The sequence below is a fragment of the Antechinus flavipes genome, chromosome 4 (assembly GCF_016432865.1).
Source record: "Antechinus flavipes isolate AdamAnt ecotype Samford, QLD, Australia chromosome 4, AdamAnt_v2, whole genome shotgun sequence".
Classification (NCBI taxonomy): Eukaryota; Metazoa; Chordata; class Mammalia; order Dasyuromorphia; family Dasyuridae; genus Antechinus; species Antechinus flavipes.
Window position 1 is genome coordinate 348886169 of NC_067401.1, and position 19719 is coordinate 348905887.

At 36.6% G+C, this 19719-nt stretch overlaps 1 protein-coding gene across 1 annotated transcript in view; it reads right to left on the bottom strand.

Annotated features, from left to right (window-relative positions):
* The window catches only part of EZR (ezrin), a 69312-nt gene that overhangs the window by 13571 nt on the left and 36022 nt on the right, over positions 1–19719 (bottom strand). Inside the window, exons 4-8 of the mRNA XM_051998012.1 lie at positions 13278–13373; positions 11910–12184; positions 10956–11039; positions 9448–9594; positions 1344–1440 (exon numbers count right to left, since the gene is read on the bottom strand). Coding sequence (XP_051853972.1) covers positions 1344–1440; positions 9448–9594; positions 10956–11039; positions 11910–12184; positions 13278–13373 — 699 coding nt within the window. The remainder of the gene's footprint in view (positions 1–1343; positions 1441–9447; positions 9595–10955; positions 11040–11909; positions 12185–13277; positions 13374–19719) is intronic.

Below are 19719 nucleotides of genomic sequence, written 5' to 3' on the forward strand. Positions count from 1 at the left end.
TTTTCTTGACGGGTTACCATCCCTAAGCAATACCCAATCTCAAGTGGGTAAATAAATATCCAACACATGGACTACAGCCCATGTTTGTCTTCCTAAGCTTAATGTTGTAACTAAGGAACCAAAATTATACAAGTACACCAAGTCTTTTCCCTTCATTATAATTTTGGTAAAATACAGAAAAGGACTAAAGAAACTGGTATTGTTCATGGCGATATTATAAGCAGTTTTCAGTTGCCAGATGTTTATTTGTGAAATAATCACTAATATATATATTTTAAATAACACATTTAATATAACATTAATAATAAAATAAAATGTTCCATAATTAAATAATAAATACACATCAAGTGTTGGATTCAAAAGTTCAGAGAAGCAGCAGGCAAAAAAAAATCTGTCCATATCTTGAAAAGATTGGAAAAAACCCAAAAACCCAACTCCAAATAAACCATTACTTTCAATATATGTCAATCACACTCAGAGCTAATATGGTTGGAAGGGGCCATAGATGATCATCTAAATTGGAGTTCAAGGATCCTCAAGGGTTCCAGGGATAGTTTGTTAATTTGAATTAATTTCAATATCATTGGTTACCTTTGTATTTAATTTGTTTTAAGAATGTCTGATTAGACTGATAATGGGGTTCAGGTTAAGAATACTTGCTCCAGTTAAATCATAAGCCAATCTCTTGAATCCCATCATACAGAGAAATTGGCAGGTTTTTCCTAAGTAAAACCCAAACTATGAGCTAGTTTCTCTTAATCCAGTTAGGTTTCCATGCTCAAAGGTCTGTTGCTAGAGGCCCCATAGTTAAAAATCTACCTGAGACCAAGAAAATAGCATTGTAACACACATGTCCAGTAGACAAGAGTGGTTTCCAACATCCAGCAAGATAAACAATGATGAATTATCATCCCTGAGGCCCCCAGTTCCATAAGAGGATACTGATCATTTTTCTTTTTCTTTTTTTGGGAGGGTGGGGTGGGTTAGGCAATCAAGGTAAGTGACTTGCACAGGGTCATCCAGCTAGTAAGAATAAGAAAAACTCTGCCCAGAGAGGCAATGATTCATTAGGGGAAAAAGGCTACTCTGAATAAAACTAGGTTAATGGGGATGTCTAGCTCTCCATTAGCGTAGGTTTTCCATTCATCCTCATACCATAAGGATCAGTCATGTGATACAAAAGGTCCTTTCTATATAACTATGCTAGTAATTATTCTCCCCACATAAGTGAAAAGGCTAAGTCTCCAGCTTCCTTTCAAATGTCAGAGCAATTGGAGTATTGTCTCAGAACCTCATTTTGCCTTGGAGACTAAAAATAAAAACAAAAATCCAAGTTAACTTACAGGTGCCTTCTTGTCAATGGGTTTAATGACAAATTTTTTGTCATTGAAAGAGATGTTTCTGATTTCGCTCCAAGGGAAGCCAATCTTTGGGGTCAATCTAAAGAAATAAAAAGAGAAAAAAAGGTTAATATACATTTATGAGTCTACTGAGTCATTTTTCCTCAGATGACTCCCCCAAATCCTCTCTCCCGAATATCATAATCAATCCTACATCAACAAATATTTCCTAGACATCTCCACCCAAATGTCCAATGATCATTTCAGACTAAACATATACAAAAATGGAATTCACCATCCTCCTTTATAACCCTCCCCTTTCAAATTTTCATATTTCTATTGAGGAGACCACCATCTTTTTAAGTCAGCCTGATGTGCAACCTTGGAATCATATTTACATATCCCCTATCCCTCAATTCCCTTATCCTATATCCAGCTGAAAGTGTTTGCTGCTGTTATATTACTTCAAATCTCTCATACCTATTCCATTCTCTACACTCACAAAGTTGTCATGTAAGTTCAAGATCTCTGGGATTCTAATACACTTTTGGTGGAACTGTGAATTGATCCAACCATTTTGAAGAACAATCTGGAATTATGCCCTAAGAGTTATAAAATTGTATATACCTTTGACCCAGCAAATACCACTATTGGGTCTATTTTCCAAGGTGATCAGGGAAAAAAGAAAAAGAACCTATATGTTCTAAAATATTTGTAACAGCTCTTTTTGTGGGAGCAAAGAACTGGAATTCACTTCAGAAAAAACATGGAAAGATTTGCATGAAATACTGAAGAGTAAGAGAATATTGTACATGGCAATGGTAATACTGTTTGAAGAATAATTGTGAACAACTAAATTATTCTGAGTATTATTTATACTCAAATCAACTACAAAGTTAATATGAAGATGCTAGTTCCTTCCAGAAAAAGAATTGATAAAGAGAAATATGGATAGTATGGTTTTATGTGTATGGGAGTGTGTGAGTTAGAAAGGGTGAGTTCTCTAGTGTGAGGTGGGAAAGGAGGGAGATACTTCAGAACTTAAAATGTAAGAAAAAAATTTTAATTAAAAAAATGTCATTACTTCCCATCCATAAGAGTCTCTTAACAGGTCATTCCTCCTTTCTAATCCATTCTCCAAATAGTTGTCAACATACTTTTTCTAAGGTTCTGCTATCACTAACTTGCTTTCCTATTTTCAAAAGTCATTTTTCAGTGGCTCTCTACTACTCCTAAAATAAAATGCAAACTCTTAAGGTTTTAAAGTTCTTTATAGTTGGGTTCCAACCTACAATGGCCTCAGTTACTTATTTATAAAGTGCTTTGTAAACCTTAAAGCATTTACATAAATGTTAACTGCTGCTACTACTACTACTACTACTACCATTATTAGTACTACTATGCTATGGTCATTATTATTTATGGATTCATTCTACAGTTCTTTTAAACATGTCTAAACCCCACCTTCCACCTGCATGTCTTTGCATCCCTGCCTAAAACACTTTCTTCACTTTCATCTCTTAGAATTCTTAGATTTCTTCAAAGCTCATCTTAGATATATGTGCTATACAGGATTTTTTTTATTGGGGGAGGGAGGGAGGGAAGAGATTCACTAGTTGTTAGTACTCTTTTTCTTCTCAAAGTAAATAAACTTATTCTTCTACTTAAATGTTTTATTCCCAATTATGAGGTAAGCTCCTTGAAGACAGAAGACATCTTTAATTTTTGTCTTTGTACTGCTAGCACCTTACATATTCTAAATGTTAAACAAATGTTTCATCATGTCCAATTAAATTGAAATTCTAAAACCTGTTGTGTTTTTTCTTATATACAAATCGGTTATAGAAAAGCAATATGTGTTTGAACACTTGCTAAATAGGTAACTTTCAATTCTCTTTGGTACTCTACTTTTTAAATATATCATTTCTTTCTGAGACTTGGAATTTCCTTGAGGGTAAAGATCCTAATATTTCCCTTTTCTCTCACAGCACCCGACATAATGGATCATCATCATTGGATCACTAGGAATCTTCTGCGGACATTAGATAAGGAAATTTTATAGGAAATCAAACTGAAGCTTACAAGTGAAGTGAATAGCCCAAGGTTCTAATGTTTTATAAATAGCAAATCCTGAATCTTTAACTGCAAATTCTGCACTCATTTTACTGAATCATACTGGGCACTTAAATAAGTATTGAACGAAGACTCCAATCATAATCTTTATGGGCAATACAGGTCAGGTTCTGAACTGAAGTATCAATTGTTACTTAGCATATATGCTGTGATGTTGTTAAGAGACAAGGGTAGAACCAATCTCCATTTAGCTGTGTAGCTCACATATTATCCACAATAAGGGAAAGGATATAGGGTCACAAAAGCAGAAAGAGAACAAACATCTTTTCTAACTCCCTCATTTTACAGATGGGGAAACTGAGGAACAGGGAGGTTAACTGATTTGTCCAAAGTCACACAGCTAGTAGGATAAATAGATCAAAGGTATGATGGATAGATTACTGTGATTTAATAGAGTACTGTGATTTAAATTATTTAAACAAATAAGATCTAAAATAATTTTCCTGTATGTATTCATAAATACACAAGTTGTCAACAATTCTTATGTGTCAACTATATGAATCAGCATTAACAGGTAGAAGGGGCTTAAAGGGATCATCTGACTTAGCTTCCTTCATCAGGTATACATACAGTCATTACTTATACAGTTTCTGTGGGAAGTCCACATCAGCCCTGGTAATAAGAAAGAAACAATGAACCACAAGAGTGTTGCTCAATTTGCAATGGGATAATTAATGCCGGGGGACCAGAGAGACTAAGTTTACAACTCTTTCTAAACCCTAAGCAACCAGGAAACGGATGGTTTCCATGTATTCCTATCATTACCTACTCCCTCATCTTGAACATACAGAATTTCTGTTGCTATTCTTAGAAAAATTAGATCATCAGTCTGTGCCATCATCTTTCCAGTTACTTGGTTGTGGGTCTGGGCATTTTGCCATCAATGGATCTCTGATGACTGGTAGCAGCCTTCAGCTGTGGCCTGACCTTTTGAAAAACCATGAAGCTTCAAGGATGAATTACAAGCCATAACCATTTATGAGCATGGTTTCAATGTCCAAAGTAAAGAACTGATCATGAAGGCCATATCTTTAAAAAATGCTATTACAGGGATCAATTTAAAGACTTGGAAAAACTGAACAAAGTTTGGAAAGATTTTTTTTTTTTAAGGCATTTATATTTATAATGGCTCATGCTAAGAAGAACAAAGTTCTCTTTCTGGAACTTCATCCTTGATCAAGAGAGGCTTTTTAAAAAAAGTGGTTATATTATATTATATACAGAATTAAGAATGAGTGGGTATCATGAAGCACAGATGTAGAATCATGGATTTAAAAGTAATAAGGGAAGTCCAATCTAACTTCTCACCTCCAACCTCCCACCCTTTTTTATCAACAATGGAGAACCAGAGGGGTTTAGCAAACACAAATAGCAAATGACAAAGATAGCATATGAACCTTGGTTCTTTAGGTCTCCAAATCCAAGACTCTTTTGATAGGAAAAATAAACCTTGTCCTCAAAGAGCTTACAATCTAATGGTAAAAACAACTGAGCAGACATTTTCAAAAGAAAGCACAAGTAACATTAACAAAGGCAGCAGATGGGTCTCAGTGATGTGTTTGCTTTTAGAGGCAGCTGGAAGACCTGACTGACTTAAAACCTTAATACTTACTAGTTAGGTACCTATACACAAGTCATTTAATCTCCACCTTCTCATCTCTAAAATGAGAATAAAATAGCATCTATCACCCCAGGATTGTTGAGAGGATAAAATGAGATAGTATTTGTAAAGTGTTCTTTGCTTAAAGTGCCATATAAATTCTAGATATTATCATCACCATTATTATTATTAATAACATAGCTCTCAACAGATTCAATTTCTCTTTTTTTTATCATAATTTCTTTGGTGTTGGAGAAATGAACTCTAAACATTTAATTCAACATTATTATTAGCAATGGGGAAAGTTGTTGGTTTGTTTTTAATTTTTTTGGGGGGGAGGGTATTTCTGAGTTCATTGGTACTACCACTGAGGAAACCCCTCTTACCTACTGGGCATGTAGCAACTGTTTTGCAACTTATTATAATTGTGTAGAGCACTGATAACTTCAAGCGACTTGATCAGCATCAGAGGCAAGCTGAAACCTTGCTCTTTCCTGATTCGAAAACTAGTTCTTTATCCACTATGTATCACTGCCTCTGAGTACGTGTATAGATAAAGAGCTAGATAAGGATAGATATGTGTGTGTACATTTAACATTCCCTAGCTTTAGTAACCTCTGTCTTCAACCCTGACTTTCAATGCCCTTGATTACTCCAATGACCAAGGGCCTGGCACATGATAGGCACTTCATAAATGTTTACTCACTGACTTCTAAAGTCAGTTCAAAAGGAAAAGAACTTTGGTCACTAGACTAATTCCAGTGAAGGGAGTGTCTCAAGAGAGAGACAAGAGAGGAAGAAGGGAGGAGGAAGAAGAGAAGGAAGAGAGGGGGGGGGGGGAGAATTTAACTTGGATTTATGACATCTTAGGTACTATGCTAAGGTGGGGAAGTAATACAAAAAGAAATAAGACAGTTGACACTTTCAAGGAGTTTACATTCTAATGGAAGAAAGTATGTTAATGAAAATTATCAGCACTTTTTTTTCCCTTCTTTCTCAAGTTTAAATTTTGCAACTGGGGGAAAATACAAACAAATTAACGGAAACGCCAGTTAAACTGACAAGTCTCGAGATTGGAGAGGACTGAGAGCAGAAAAGGAGATCTGAATGGGGCTCAAACTCTTATTCAGGAAAAGACAGAAACGCTTGTGGTTTGGGGGCAGTTACAAGCCGACATCAGCAAGTTCCTGCCTATGGTTATTAAATGTGGCTTGAAAAACCTGTTTGGATAACTATGGTTTTATTACTTCATCATTCAAAAAAGTAAGCTTAAGAATAAGAAGCTGTCTCCCTCTTCCAATCTTATGATGGGTACTTTTGAGTTTTTCTTTTTATTCTATGTACTGTTCTCTTTGGGACCCAAGGAAGGCTGAGCCTCATTCCTTTTTTTTTTTTTTTTTTTTAAATTTAATAATAACTTTATGTTGACAGAACCCATGCCAGGGTAATTTTTTTACATTATCCCTTGCACTCGTTTCTGTTCCGATTTTTCCCCTCCCTCCCTCCATCCCCTCCCCTAGATGGCAAGCAGTCCTACATATATTAGATATGTTGCAGTATATCCTAGATACAATATATGTTTGCAGAACTGAACAGTTCTCTTGTTGCACAGGGAGAATTGAGCCTCATTCCTTAAGTTGAATCTTTCTTGCAGGTTAAGAGAACACCAAATCCTTTTTTTTTTCTTTTTTCTCCTACATCTGACTAAATCAAACCATCTCATTAAAAAAAAAAAAATCACTCCTTCCCCCCCAAACATACAATGACCTTAAAGCTCATTTGTAATTCTTTGTAATTGTTTTAGTATAGAGGATGATCAATGAGTGTGATCGGGAAGTGCATGGTACAGTGGGGGAAAAAAAATTAAGCATTTGGGGAACCTGGTTTCAAATGCCAGTTGTGCTACTTATGCCTGGGTGAATCGGCAATTTGTAAAAACAAAAAACAAGGGGGGCTGAATTCAAGGACCTCAAAAGGTCTCTTTCAATTCTAAGTCCAGGAGCCTGCTAAATTTATTTATTTGTTTGTTTATTATTTATTTTCAGCAGGGAGGAGCAGGAAAAGAGTGACAACTACACCTTTAGAACTGGAGGGATTCATCTTAGCCAACACTTTCAATTTACAGAATGGTCCACAGCTAGAGGAGCAGTTTGTTTCTAAAAGGGCCCTGGAATAATAAGAACTCATATTATGTAAGTCAAATCGTTTTCCTCAACAACTCTGAGAAGTACTGAGAAGTCAGAACAAGTATTATTATTCCCATTAGACAGATAAGGTAACTAAAGCCTTTCAAGATTAAGAGGGTTGCAATTAATTATCAGGGTCTGGAATCAACTCTAGTCCCCAGACTTTTCCCATTGTACTATACCACTTCTGGAAGTGAGAATCAGGAGTTGTGATTCAGAAGCCTATAGGATATATATATATATATAAAACAAAGATAACAACAACTAAAATAATAATAAAAAATGTACAGCAGGGACAGCTAGACGGTGCAGTGGATAGAACACCAGTCCTGAAGTCAGGAGAACCCGAGTTCAAATCTGACCCCAGACACTTAACATTTTCTGGCTGTGTGACTATGGGCAAGTCACTTAACCCCAACTACCTCAGCAACGCCTCCCCCGCCAAAAAAAAAAAAAAGTATAGTAATTAATATGTACCAGATAAGTACTTCACAATTATTATCTCACTGGATCCACACAAGAACCCTAGGAGATAGATGTTATTATATTCTTATTTTACCGATGAAGAAATTGAAGAAGCAGAGGTTAACTAGTGACTCAAAATCCAGAGGTCCTTGTGCTCCCAACAGCCCCACAACTATGAGGGTAACATAGCTCTGAGCTATTGGAAGACCTTTAGAGCAAGGACAATAGGAGTTATCATCCTATCCCCCATCCTCCTGTAGCCCAAATCATTGGCCAAGTATCTTTCCAGAATCAAAGAATCTCAGATCTGAACAGGACCTCAAAGACAACTGAATCCAATCTATATTTGGAGAATTTCATTTATAATCCTCCTCAAATGCTCAAAAAACATTTCCATGGAAAGTGAGGGCAAACCTACTATTTGATAAAGACAAGTTCCTTTGAATTTTTTTTTTATTGTTTTAATCAAATTTAAACTGTCTCTTCACAGCTTCCACTCGTTGTTATTTAGAATAATGACAAGGGAACAAGCATACATTAAGTGCCTACTATATGCAAGACAATACAACACTTGGATTTAGTGTTTTGATCCAGGTTTTTTTCTGGTGCGGGCCTGGATTTCACTGAGTAAATAAATAAATAAATAAATAAAGATATTTCATCAATATAGGGAATTTTCAGTAAGAAAACTCCCTCTACTAATATAAATGAGTACCTGTAGAGTAGTGAAAGCTTAAGTTTTAATTATTGTCAAGCAACCAGTATGTTAGAGGCAGGACTGAAATCCAGGACTTACTGACTCTTGAGGCCAGCCCTCTATTTACTATGCCATCACTGGAGATACAAAGACAAAAGCAAAACAATCCTAGCTCTCATATGCTACATAACAAACACAGAACAAATTAAATTCCCCAAAGTTTTCAGAGTTTAAATTAAGTGTGTATTCTGTATTAAAGCACTAATTTATGTAGCCTTAAAGGTCTCTGATAACTCTCTAAATATTACATGGAAAGTTCCTACTTCAGGGTAGGTATTAATTTTTGCTTCTTTTTGTATCTCCAATACTTAGCAGAGTGTCTGGCACTCTGTAGGTGCTTAATAGAGGTTAGTTAACTGCATCAGCAGAAATTTGATATGAGCCTTCAGGTACTGGGTTCTAACCTTTGCAGAAATTGCTTGGGAGGCAGATGGACCTATAAATTCTAGTGATTAGACCCTATATTCCATAAAGAAACAAATGGGGGGAAAGATTGCATTAATGATCCACCTGTCCCAATCCCACTCTTTCCCATTTCACAGGCTCCCTAGGATTACTCTTTCTTATTCCCTCTTAGTTTTTCCTTCAAATAAATGAATGTATAGAATTTTATCCAAATTTTAATGGATCCACTATACTCCTTCCCCAGTCTTCCACAGAGTTGACATTCTGAACATTTCAAGACTCGGCATGTACTGCAAAGACTTAATACCCAATGACATTAGGAAAAAAGGGAGAGCCAAATACAGGTCTTTGTGCCAAACTTTTGATGTATTCGTATCAACAGAGTAGAAACAGACCTTTAAGAACTGTCCTTTCCCTGGGCCAACACAAAGCTGAACCAAGGCCTTCATTCAGTCCTATTCAAAATTACTAATTCCCCATCTGTTCCCTATTCCTGCTACCCCATCAGTTGGGGGGGTTGGGGGGGAGAGGAGGAGAGGGAAAGAACAAGTTGCAACTCACTTATCATCTTTCTCGTAAATATTCAGCCCAAGGGCATCCACTCCGAGCCAAAGGTCTGTTCCTTTTTTGTTTTTTATCTCAAAATAATTGATCCCATACATCTCCAAATCCTGAGCAATCTTCAAATACTCCAGCATAGCATTATCTCTAATTGGGGAGATTAAAGCACAGACACACACAAAACACTAGATTAGTATAAAATGAATTTCACATTGTATTAAGAATGGTTTTAGCAGTTTTCTATGTACTGATCATTCTTCCCCCACCCCCTCTCCAGAGCACTCAGGAAGAACAAAGAGAGGCTATCAGAACAGCAAGGATCCCAAGGTGGGCAGGAATCACTGGTGGAAAAGAACTGAGTGAATATTGCCATCCAAACATACAGGATGAATGATGTTGCCCATCCCTCCCATCGTAAAGGATTGCTCACTTGACAAATTGAGACAGAAGCTCTTTGATATCTTTGCAGAGTAGACAAAAATGTCTTTATTAAGTGACATGGTATTTATCTTTGCTGACCTAGCAGATTATTTCTTCTCTGGCCTGTCTGCTAACTCCAGGATTCCCATAGCTTTCCTCATTTATTATTGCAGACCACTCTCCCGTCTGCTTTTCCTTGTCCATCCCAGCTCAGGGAGTTTACTTGCGTCAGATGGGTTCAGCCACGGGGGGCCATAAGTAATAGTCTATGACTGCCAGGAGCCTCATGAGCAAGACCCTTCCAGATACTGTGTCTGGCATTTAACATCAAAATACTGCCAAAGTATGAAAATAAGGAGCATTCACATAGAAACAAAGCGGTGCTCCATTTAAAAGAACAACAACATTGGCTAGAATGGAGAGGTCACTGTAGGAGGGTGTTCTGGCTCAATTTTTTCTGGGTTACAGTGGGGATGAGATTTCCAGAAATGACTATAATGGAGAAACAAAAGGCCCTGATAAGCTGTATTTAAACAAACACCTGGACTTCTCACCTCCAAGCAACATTTCTGTTTCTTTAAGATCAATGTGTCTTTAGGGGTTCTGTCTCATCCAATAAAAACCCATGAGGAGGCAATGATCTTGCCTTCCATGGATGAGCAAACCAATACCTCTAAAGTACCAGAGAAAAACAGGGTACCAAAAGGGTTTTTTTAAGGAGGAGGGGAGCAGCCTCTGTATTATTTGCGATGTTTAGATTTTTTTCCTTCCCCTCTAAAATAAGTATCAAGAAAGGAAATACAGCCTGGGAAGGAGCTTTCCTAAAATTTTATGTAAAGGCTGGTCCTCAGGCTATAACTATAATTTAATTATCAAAAATAAATAAAAAACCACAACAAAAATAAATGCTCTACCAGTTACATTAAAACTTTTAATACCTTATTAGGCATTAGGACTGGAAAACAGTTCAAAAGCCTCCTAGAGCTAATTACTTTGAGATTCCTAACTGAAGTCACATGATAAAGAAGATTAACTGGAAGAGCTGGAGATGACCTAAATACCAGTTTGTACTACAACTGAGCACTTACTTCAGCATCCCACGGTGTTCTGCATGCCACACCTGGATCCGATCTTCCCACTGTTCTCTGGAGAGCTTGTGCTGGTCCATTACTCTGAAATATGGAAAGAAAAATTAATACTTTTTTTCCCCCTTCTTTTTCTTTCCTCTTTCTTTTTTAAAGGATGCTAAAAGCTATGAAATTGGCTTCTCCTTCCAACCTCCAGAAAAATCCTTAGTTTCCTTCAGATAAGTTTAAAGTTTAAGAAGCTTTTGTTGCTACATTGGAGTCAGAACAGAGAAATGCAAAAATTTAGATCTGGTTGTCAGACCAAATCTGCCCTAATCTTTGTTGAAAAACTTAAATATTCTGCAATGTCTTTTTTTTTCCTCAAGAGAGGAAAAAGGATATAAATCACACAGATAGTAATGGGGAAGTTCCTAGATTAAACAAAATAAATTAACAAAGGGATTAAGCAGAGATTTAAGTGGGCTCCACTATCATTCTTTCAGATTGCTACTTTCTTAGAAGAAATGTGACTGAATTGAACTCAATTCAGCATGTATTAAGCACTAATTAGGTGAAAAGGACTGTACCTGGCACTAGGGATACCCCAATGTTAAGGAATTTACAGCCTACTTAAAGGATTCAATTCACATACAGTGATGAATAGGAAAAGGGCACACCCAGTTCTCACCCTCCATATTTCCATGAGTACAGGGTATTTTTCCTTTCTGGTTATTTTTTCCTCCCACTACCTGAAACTATTCTAAAAGCAGTCATCAATCTCTTCACAAAGTACACTTTGTGGGCTGGAGAGTCAAAAGTCCAGTGACTCACTTTAAAAACGTACAAAACCCAGAAGTCACTGGAGTCCCAACCCTGGCCCTGCCACTCCCGATACTATTTGTGTCATCCTATGCAGGATGACACAAGTGAATGACTAGATGATGAAGGGCAGATGGAGAGAGTGCTTGGGATTACCTCTGAGGGATCAAACGTTCAGAGCTGAGGTACCCAGCTTTGTGCACTTCTTTATTATAATCGCCAAATTTGGCTTGAACAGCGTAGGACCCAAGGAGCACTGCAGTTTCAGGAGGGCAGTAGATTTCATCACTGAGGATTCCATCTTTCACTTGTAGGAAGAACAGCTTCTGGGTTATGTCCTGGATCAGTTCCTCAGGTACATCCTCTGGGTAGAATTTGGCTCGGAATTTGAACTGAAGGGGGCTCTCCTTTTTGACTTCCTGAGCAGAAACCTAGACAAAAGGAAACAAACCCACTTAAAATTCAAATGACAAAGTTTTAGATTTCATACCACATCATCTATGCAACAATGGCATGCATAAGCACATGCAAATGGAGCTCCAAGATTACATTTGCTAGGACAAGGTTCTTTAAAATACTTTTTGAGTATATTAAGCCAAAAAAAAAATCCAGAAAAATTTCAGTCTATCTGTTTTGGTAGACACCCAACATGGATTCAGAAGGAGCCAATTACTGATCTGTGTGTCTCCTCCTGGCTTAGTGGTCAACCATTACATCCAAACTGTGTTCACAGGGTCATAAATTATAAGCTTATCTAGCCTATCCAACTGCGCTTATTTAACAGAGGAGACTCAAGATCCAAAGACAGGCCCTGCTTTGGAAGCACCCTCAGTACACAAACCTCATGGGAATTGCCCAGTATGGAAGGCAGAGGTGGAAAGCTTATCCCTGAGCTCTAATATTTATACCTAATGACTCCTTTCCCACTATATTGTGGGTAGACAGGCTAGTCAAATTCTATTATAGTATATTATACTAAACTTTGAGAAAATATGGTATTGTATTTACATCTTAAGTGACTTAGGGGAAAGAAAAATATTAATGCTTATTTTACTTTATCCCAGAGCTGCTAAAAAATAAGATTAACTTTTCTCAAGTACTGGGGCATAATTAAGCCAACCTGAGCAAAGCAATACAAAGAGAATATGTTTTTATAAAACATTAAAAAAAAATCTAGTTGTTGCTTTTAGACTCTTCCCAGGAGCAAATTAGCTTCTCTGGTACATTCTAATTAAAACAAACAAACAGACCAGCAAACCCAAGGTTCAATGACAGTAGTACAAGGAAACATCATACTGACTCAATGAAGCAGGGAGTTATAATACATAAGATATCCAGTTCCCAGGACTGCCAGTTCCCTGGAAATCTGCAAGTATAATTTTTTTTAAAGTCCTTTAGAGACAAATGAAAAGAAGGACTAGAAGGAGAATAAAGTGCTCAGGTTTCCCTCATCAACAGTCAATATCAAATCAGCAAGCCAACACACCCAGGTTAACAATCTGTAAATAGTTAACCCTCATTTACCTTTTTATCAAGCTTCAACCAGGTTGGAAATCCTTTATTATCCACATACTGGAGGCCAAAGTACCACACTTCTCGAAGGCCAATGGTCTTAACCACCTGGAAATATAAATGTAGAAATCAATTATAGAAGGATGCCTCTCCCAAATGGCAGAAATGCCAGATAGCCAAAATATGATACAGTTTCCCTAGAGTTAGCCCAATTCCCAAGGGAATAACCAGTCTGACTGGCTCATTTGCTACACAGGTCTAAGAAGTCCTTGTGTGTGCTTTTGGTTATGGCTCTGCTTGTCAACCACTCAGTCCAGGAATCTGACAGCTAAGGACAGGGAAGGGAAGAAACAATTGTGTGAAAGGCAGGAAACAGATGGTGGCGCATTTCCAGGGTGGCGATGCTGAGGGCTGGGAGAAAGGCAAGCTTAAGTTTTACATTCACCAAGGGGTGACAGGCAGATTTTTGGCTTCTAGGTTCCTAGGATGTAAAATAATGACCATCCAGTGCCAGGAGCTTCATATCATCGTGTGGAGGAGGGGAAAAATTTAATCCTGACTCAAAGTAAGGACTGTTCATTAGCCTCATGAGTCATTTTTAAAATTCTTTATGGCGTTTCTGAAGAAAAGAAAGTCTCTTGCAATCTGATTCACAGGGAGTATCATGCTGTTACTACTGTGGATATGAATGATTGGGACACACAGGACACCCATTCAGCATATTCCACAATGAACATATGATCTGTGCTCAGTCAGTATAGGCTTTGAACACATGCTGAAAATTCCAAAAGCTGCTCGATTTTTCTGGGGGATCCCCCACATTTTGTGGTTTCTTTTAGGCTGTAAAAGAAAAAGAGGTCCCCATCTAACCATGATAGAAATCCCAAACTAGGTATTTACATTTTAAACCAAAATCTGACATTCAAAGTGGTTTGAGCTCATAAAAAGCTAAAGTTATGTGGACCTTTAGAATCTTTGTTTTACATGGAATTTAAATAAAATATGGAAAAATTAACCCACTGTTGCAAGATTGGGGGGAGAAGTAATGATTAATCTATGACATAGAATTTAGACTCATATATTTTTTGATTTCATAGGAACTCAAAGTAAAAAAAAAAAAAAAAGAATGAGAACAGATCCAGATTCTTTATACCCCTTAACTATGAGGAACCTTCCCTTCCCCCATACTTGCCCATTGGCTTTTTGAACAAAGATGGACATTTTATCCTCGTTAGATCATTTCATCTAATTCATTAATTCAGAATTCACAATTTCTATTCTTTCATAATTCATAACTAATTCATAAATTCATAAAATCAATCTGAGATTTGGCCTATCTAGCTAACATGTCAAAGTCTTTTGGGATCTTAATTCTGTCTGAGAAGAAGATGGCATAGTGGACAGAGTGACCTCAAGGCCAGGAATACTCATTTATGACTCTTGTTGGCTATATGACTTTTTTAGACCATCTCTCTAAAAGCTGCGGATAGAGTACTAGGCCTGAATTCAGAAAGATCTAACTTCAAATCTGACCTCATACATTGTGGATAAACCACTTAACCTCTGTTTGCCTCAGTTTGCTCAAATGTAAAAAAAATCTAATAATAGTACCTACTTTGGTAGGGTTATAAAGATCAAATAAGCTAATTTTTATAAAAATGCTTAGCTCACCACTGTCTGGCATGTTATTACTATTGTTCAGTTGTATCTCACTATTTGTGACTCCATAGATTATAGCAAGCCAGAACCATCCATGTGGTTTTCTTGGCAGAGATACTGGAGTAGTTTCCTTCTCCAGTTCATTTTGCAGATGGAGAAACTGAGGCAAGGTTAAGTGACTTGCCTTTGTACACTATTCATCTTACTACTTAAGAGCCATCAAATCTAAAAGCAGATATATTAATTGTTTTTTGTACTTAGGGTAAATCTTATAGGGAATTCAAGTTATGTCATTTGCTACTCATACGACTCTGACCAAGTAAATTAACTTCTCTGGGTCTTAACTTCCTTAATCTGCCAAAAATGACATAATGATTTGGTTTGGACATAATGATTTCTAAGGTTCCTTCCAGCTCAGAATTCATGAATTCCTGACAAGCTTCAAACTTCAGACTCAGATGTTCTGTTTACCCCTCTTCCCTCCTCCATCATATATCAACCTCAATTCTTCCTCCACCTTATGCAAAAATATGGGGAAAATGACAATATTGCAAAGACTTCTAAAATTCTCTCTCCTCCACATCTTATTGGATAAACTTCCCTCAATAAGTAATTTTCCTATTGCTGCAGGTCTTTAAGGTAGATGACCACACACTAGGAATGTCGTAGACAATACTGATGGGAAGTAAGAAGAGGACTAAGGGGTCCTTTATAATTTTGCAACTCTGATTCTCATGACATAAATGGTAGTAGAGGATCCTTTATTCTAAAGCATATGCTTTATTCCATCACGTCAATGAGCATTTTAAAATTATTATAAACTTATAATGAAAAGTCTTTCTTTTTAAGAAAAATACTTTTTATTGCTCCCAATTTGCAAGTCTGTGAAGCATCACATCAAAACTGAGAGAGATGGTGACTAAGATCCGCTCAGCTAATGATCTGCTGTGAATGTGTAATGTTGGGCAAGTTTTCTTCTGCTTTCTGAATTTTATCTCCATATCAGTAGCAAAGCCAGCTAGCTCTAAATTGTAAAGATTCTTTCTAGAAAAATGTATCAATAAAATATATATTGTGTTCAAATTGCATTATTTCTTAAATTTTTTTTTTTAATTTTGGGTTCTGAATTCTCTTCCTTCCACCTTTTCCCTTACCCACTATAATAAAGGCAAGAATTATGATATCATTTATACATGAAAACTGAATTATTCCTTCCTTAACAGACAATACACGAAACAATGACATTATCCTAAGAACTGTATCAGTTCTGTATCAATGGATATGTGGAAGGTAACCATTTGTAACTTTCTGCCGTGTCCAAGTTAAAAGAACATTTATATTTCTTTACTTATTCATTTTCTTTTCAACATCCTCACTAACTACATGGACTTGAACACTAAATGCTTTTAATTTCCTCTCCTCTTTAGATTTGTGAAGGTCTATCCCTTATAATATTAGGGTTGATAATTATTTTAAAAATTTTGTTATTGTGTCCAACTCTGTGTCTTCATTTGGGGTTTTCTTGGCAAAGATCTTGAAGGGATTGGTCATTTTCTTCTCCAGCTTTGACAGATGAGGAAGCTGAGGAACAAGTGACTTGTCACAGAGCTAGTAAGTGTCTGAAGCCAGATCTGAACTCAGGAAGATGATTTTTCCTTACTCCAGACTTGCTACTCTATCCAGTGCACTACTTAGTTGCCCTGGTTTTTTTTAACTATAGGATAGCATAGTTATGTGATAACCCCTTACACACACACACACACACACACACACACACACACACACACACACACACACATTTTATCTCTATTGTTTTTTTAACTATAGGATAGCATAGTTATGTGATAACCCCTTACACACACACACACACACACACACATTTTATCTCTATTGTTTGCTTAGCCTCACCCAAGACATTTTTTCTAATATAGATTATCTACTTCATGGAAGAATGAATGAATGTGAATGTGAAGAATGTGAATTTACAAATGGGTTTACATAAAATGGACCCTGAACTTAGTCAATACTTGTGAGTGATTTCAAGAATCCTAAATACATAACTCTAATCAATGCACCAGCCTCCTGTAAGTTCTGAATTTTAAAAAAGTTATTGAAATCTTACTAACCGATAGTAAGCTAGTTACCATTTGATTATAATATTCTTCCTTTTCTCTAATACACAGTCCCTCCCATTTCTGAAAACAAGAATTCCCTTGACTCAATATTTGAAAAAAAAATCTCAATTTTTAAATTCCTTTTCTCCTATTTTATAAACAAATGTCAAAAGAATTCTATCTTCTTCAAAAATCAATTAAGAACCACTAGCATCAAGATCTGCAGAAACTGAAAGCGAAAATATTCAAGAAAGAGTTAAGAAAATTTGGATAACATTCTCTCTCTGGGGGCTTAAAGTAGCTAAGAAGAAACTGGCATCTCTTCCATAGAAGTCTTTTTCTGTAGTACAGCTTCTATTAGTTTCTGGAAATTTGCCTCAGATAATAACTAAAATGACTCCTTTTGGGGATGAGTCCAAGGTTGACAAACTACACATTAAAACAAAATAGTGGAGACCTGGATGGAAAAGCTTCCTGTAGCAGCCTGCTCAAGCCTATTGAACAAGGGCATACTTGTTACCCATCTGGTATGCTAGAGCATAAAATACTATAAATTTCATTTAACCCATTCATTTACCTAATCTCTGATTTGAGTCATATTCAACTTCAATATCTATTCATCTTCTTCCATAGCTCCTGCCTGTCCCTTCCCTAAGCAGCACATTTCCTGCATTAAAATGGTCAACTTGCCTCCAAAAATGACACTGTAGTAATCATGATATGAGGCAGCTAGGATGCACAGTGGACAGAGTATTAGCCCTGAGTTCAATTCTAGCCTCAGTCACTCTTCAGTTATGTGGTCCTGGGCGAGTCACAAAGTGGTCTACTTCAACTTTCTTTTTCTATAAAATGGGAATAATAGCCCATTCCAACTTTCCTGTGATCCTCCCCAGGAGAGTATTTGTAAAGGACTTTATAAACCTCAAAGAGCTAAGTAAATGCTAGCTATTATTATTAGTAATGCAATAGTAATAAATATAAAACTAATAAAAAAGAGGTTTCTCCTTCTTGAAAGTGGCAATGCTTTTCTATCTGATCTCTATCTAATAATAATTTAGCACTATTGGGAGAAAGGAAAGAGAAACCTTAAAAATGAATGAAGAATCAGTCATCTTGCCAGCTCTAGGTACTGCTACACTACAACCTTTACATTTCTCAGTAAATGATATTTAAGAGTGGCTGAGGCTGACAAGATCACAACCTTGCAGCTCATGTGGTGATAAATCGCTAGAATGGTCCTAAGTAATAGTGAGGTAAAATCCAGCCTTTCCAGCTTGGGGGTACAGATCAGGCTTGTAGGTCTAGCTTAATGAAGCTTCAAGGAAGTCACCCAATATAATAAGATGCTGTACACAGAGTATTCAAACCAGGAACAGAACAACTCTTTAACCATTCAGTTCATTAACGGATGGGAGTGCAGCAGTACCTGGATGTGCCCTGGAGGAAATAGGGATTTTTTTCTTTTACACTAAGTATGCTTGCAAAATAGAAGATGAAGATTTTGCAACAAGATTTGACAGCAATATTTTAAGAGATGACTAGATTTTGGAACGTGACTTTTAAGCAGAAACATGAAGCATGTATCAAATCTAGCATAGAATGAAATTGCTACTACAAAGAAGAGAATGGAGGTGGGCTATGTCAGGCATTAGGACCCCCACTATAGAGGTGAAGAAATTAAGGCTGTCACTCACTAGCTATGTGGAATAAAAGGCTGCACTTGGAATAAGCAAAACCTGAATTAAAATCTTGCTTCATTCACTCCCTAACTGTGTCATTTAATTTTAAACCTCAGTTCCTTTATCTGTAAAATGGGAATAATAATAGTACATAGTTACAGGGATAGTATAAGGATTAAATAAGATACCTGTAAAGTGCTTTGCAAATCTTAAAGAATTATATAAATGCTATTTATTTAAAGGTTAAGAGAACTACTGATAAATCTACATCTAGGTAAGCATCAAGGCTGAGATAAGACTTTGAGACTTCTGACTCCAAATTCAGCACTCTAGTACCAAAATGCCACAAAAGAAGTTCCACTGCGACCTATTAGGTCAGTATGCAGTCCCTGAATTCCAAAAGAAGTTTCAGAAAGCATTATTATAATCAAAAGCTTGATTAGACCAATGAGGAAAGAGAATGAACCATAAACATTAGACAAGGAATAAAAGGCAAATTTCTCTGTGCTAACTTCAGCTACAGACAAATAGAGAGATGTGAATGATGGCTTGCAAGATACCTGATAAAAAGAAAATTGTACTTTATCATCTCTCAAGAAAAGTGCTAAAACTTTTTTTTCCCTAGCAACTTCAAACTATGGATTTAGGGCTTGATTTAGATCTTACAAGCCATCTAGTCCAAAGCTGCCTCCTCCCTAAGTGAGGGAGAGTTGGAATTCAAAAATCAATTATTGGGACACTAATTCTAGGGCTTTGTTGCTTAAAACACACTATCCCCATCCTCTCAATAGTCATTTTTTCTATTTAAAAAAGAAAAACTCCACAATTATTCTATCTTTGGTTCAAAGCCTTGGAGAGAAGATAGGAGTGGAAGGCATACTGATAGTGAGTGAAATTATATCGCTTCTTCATACCTGGCTCCTCTTCATTCTGATCACAAATTTCAGATTTATATGAGAAGGTAAGAGTCCCTTTTTTTTTTTTTTTTGATCACTATATCTG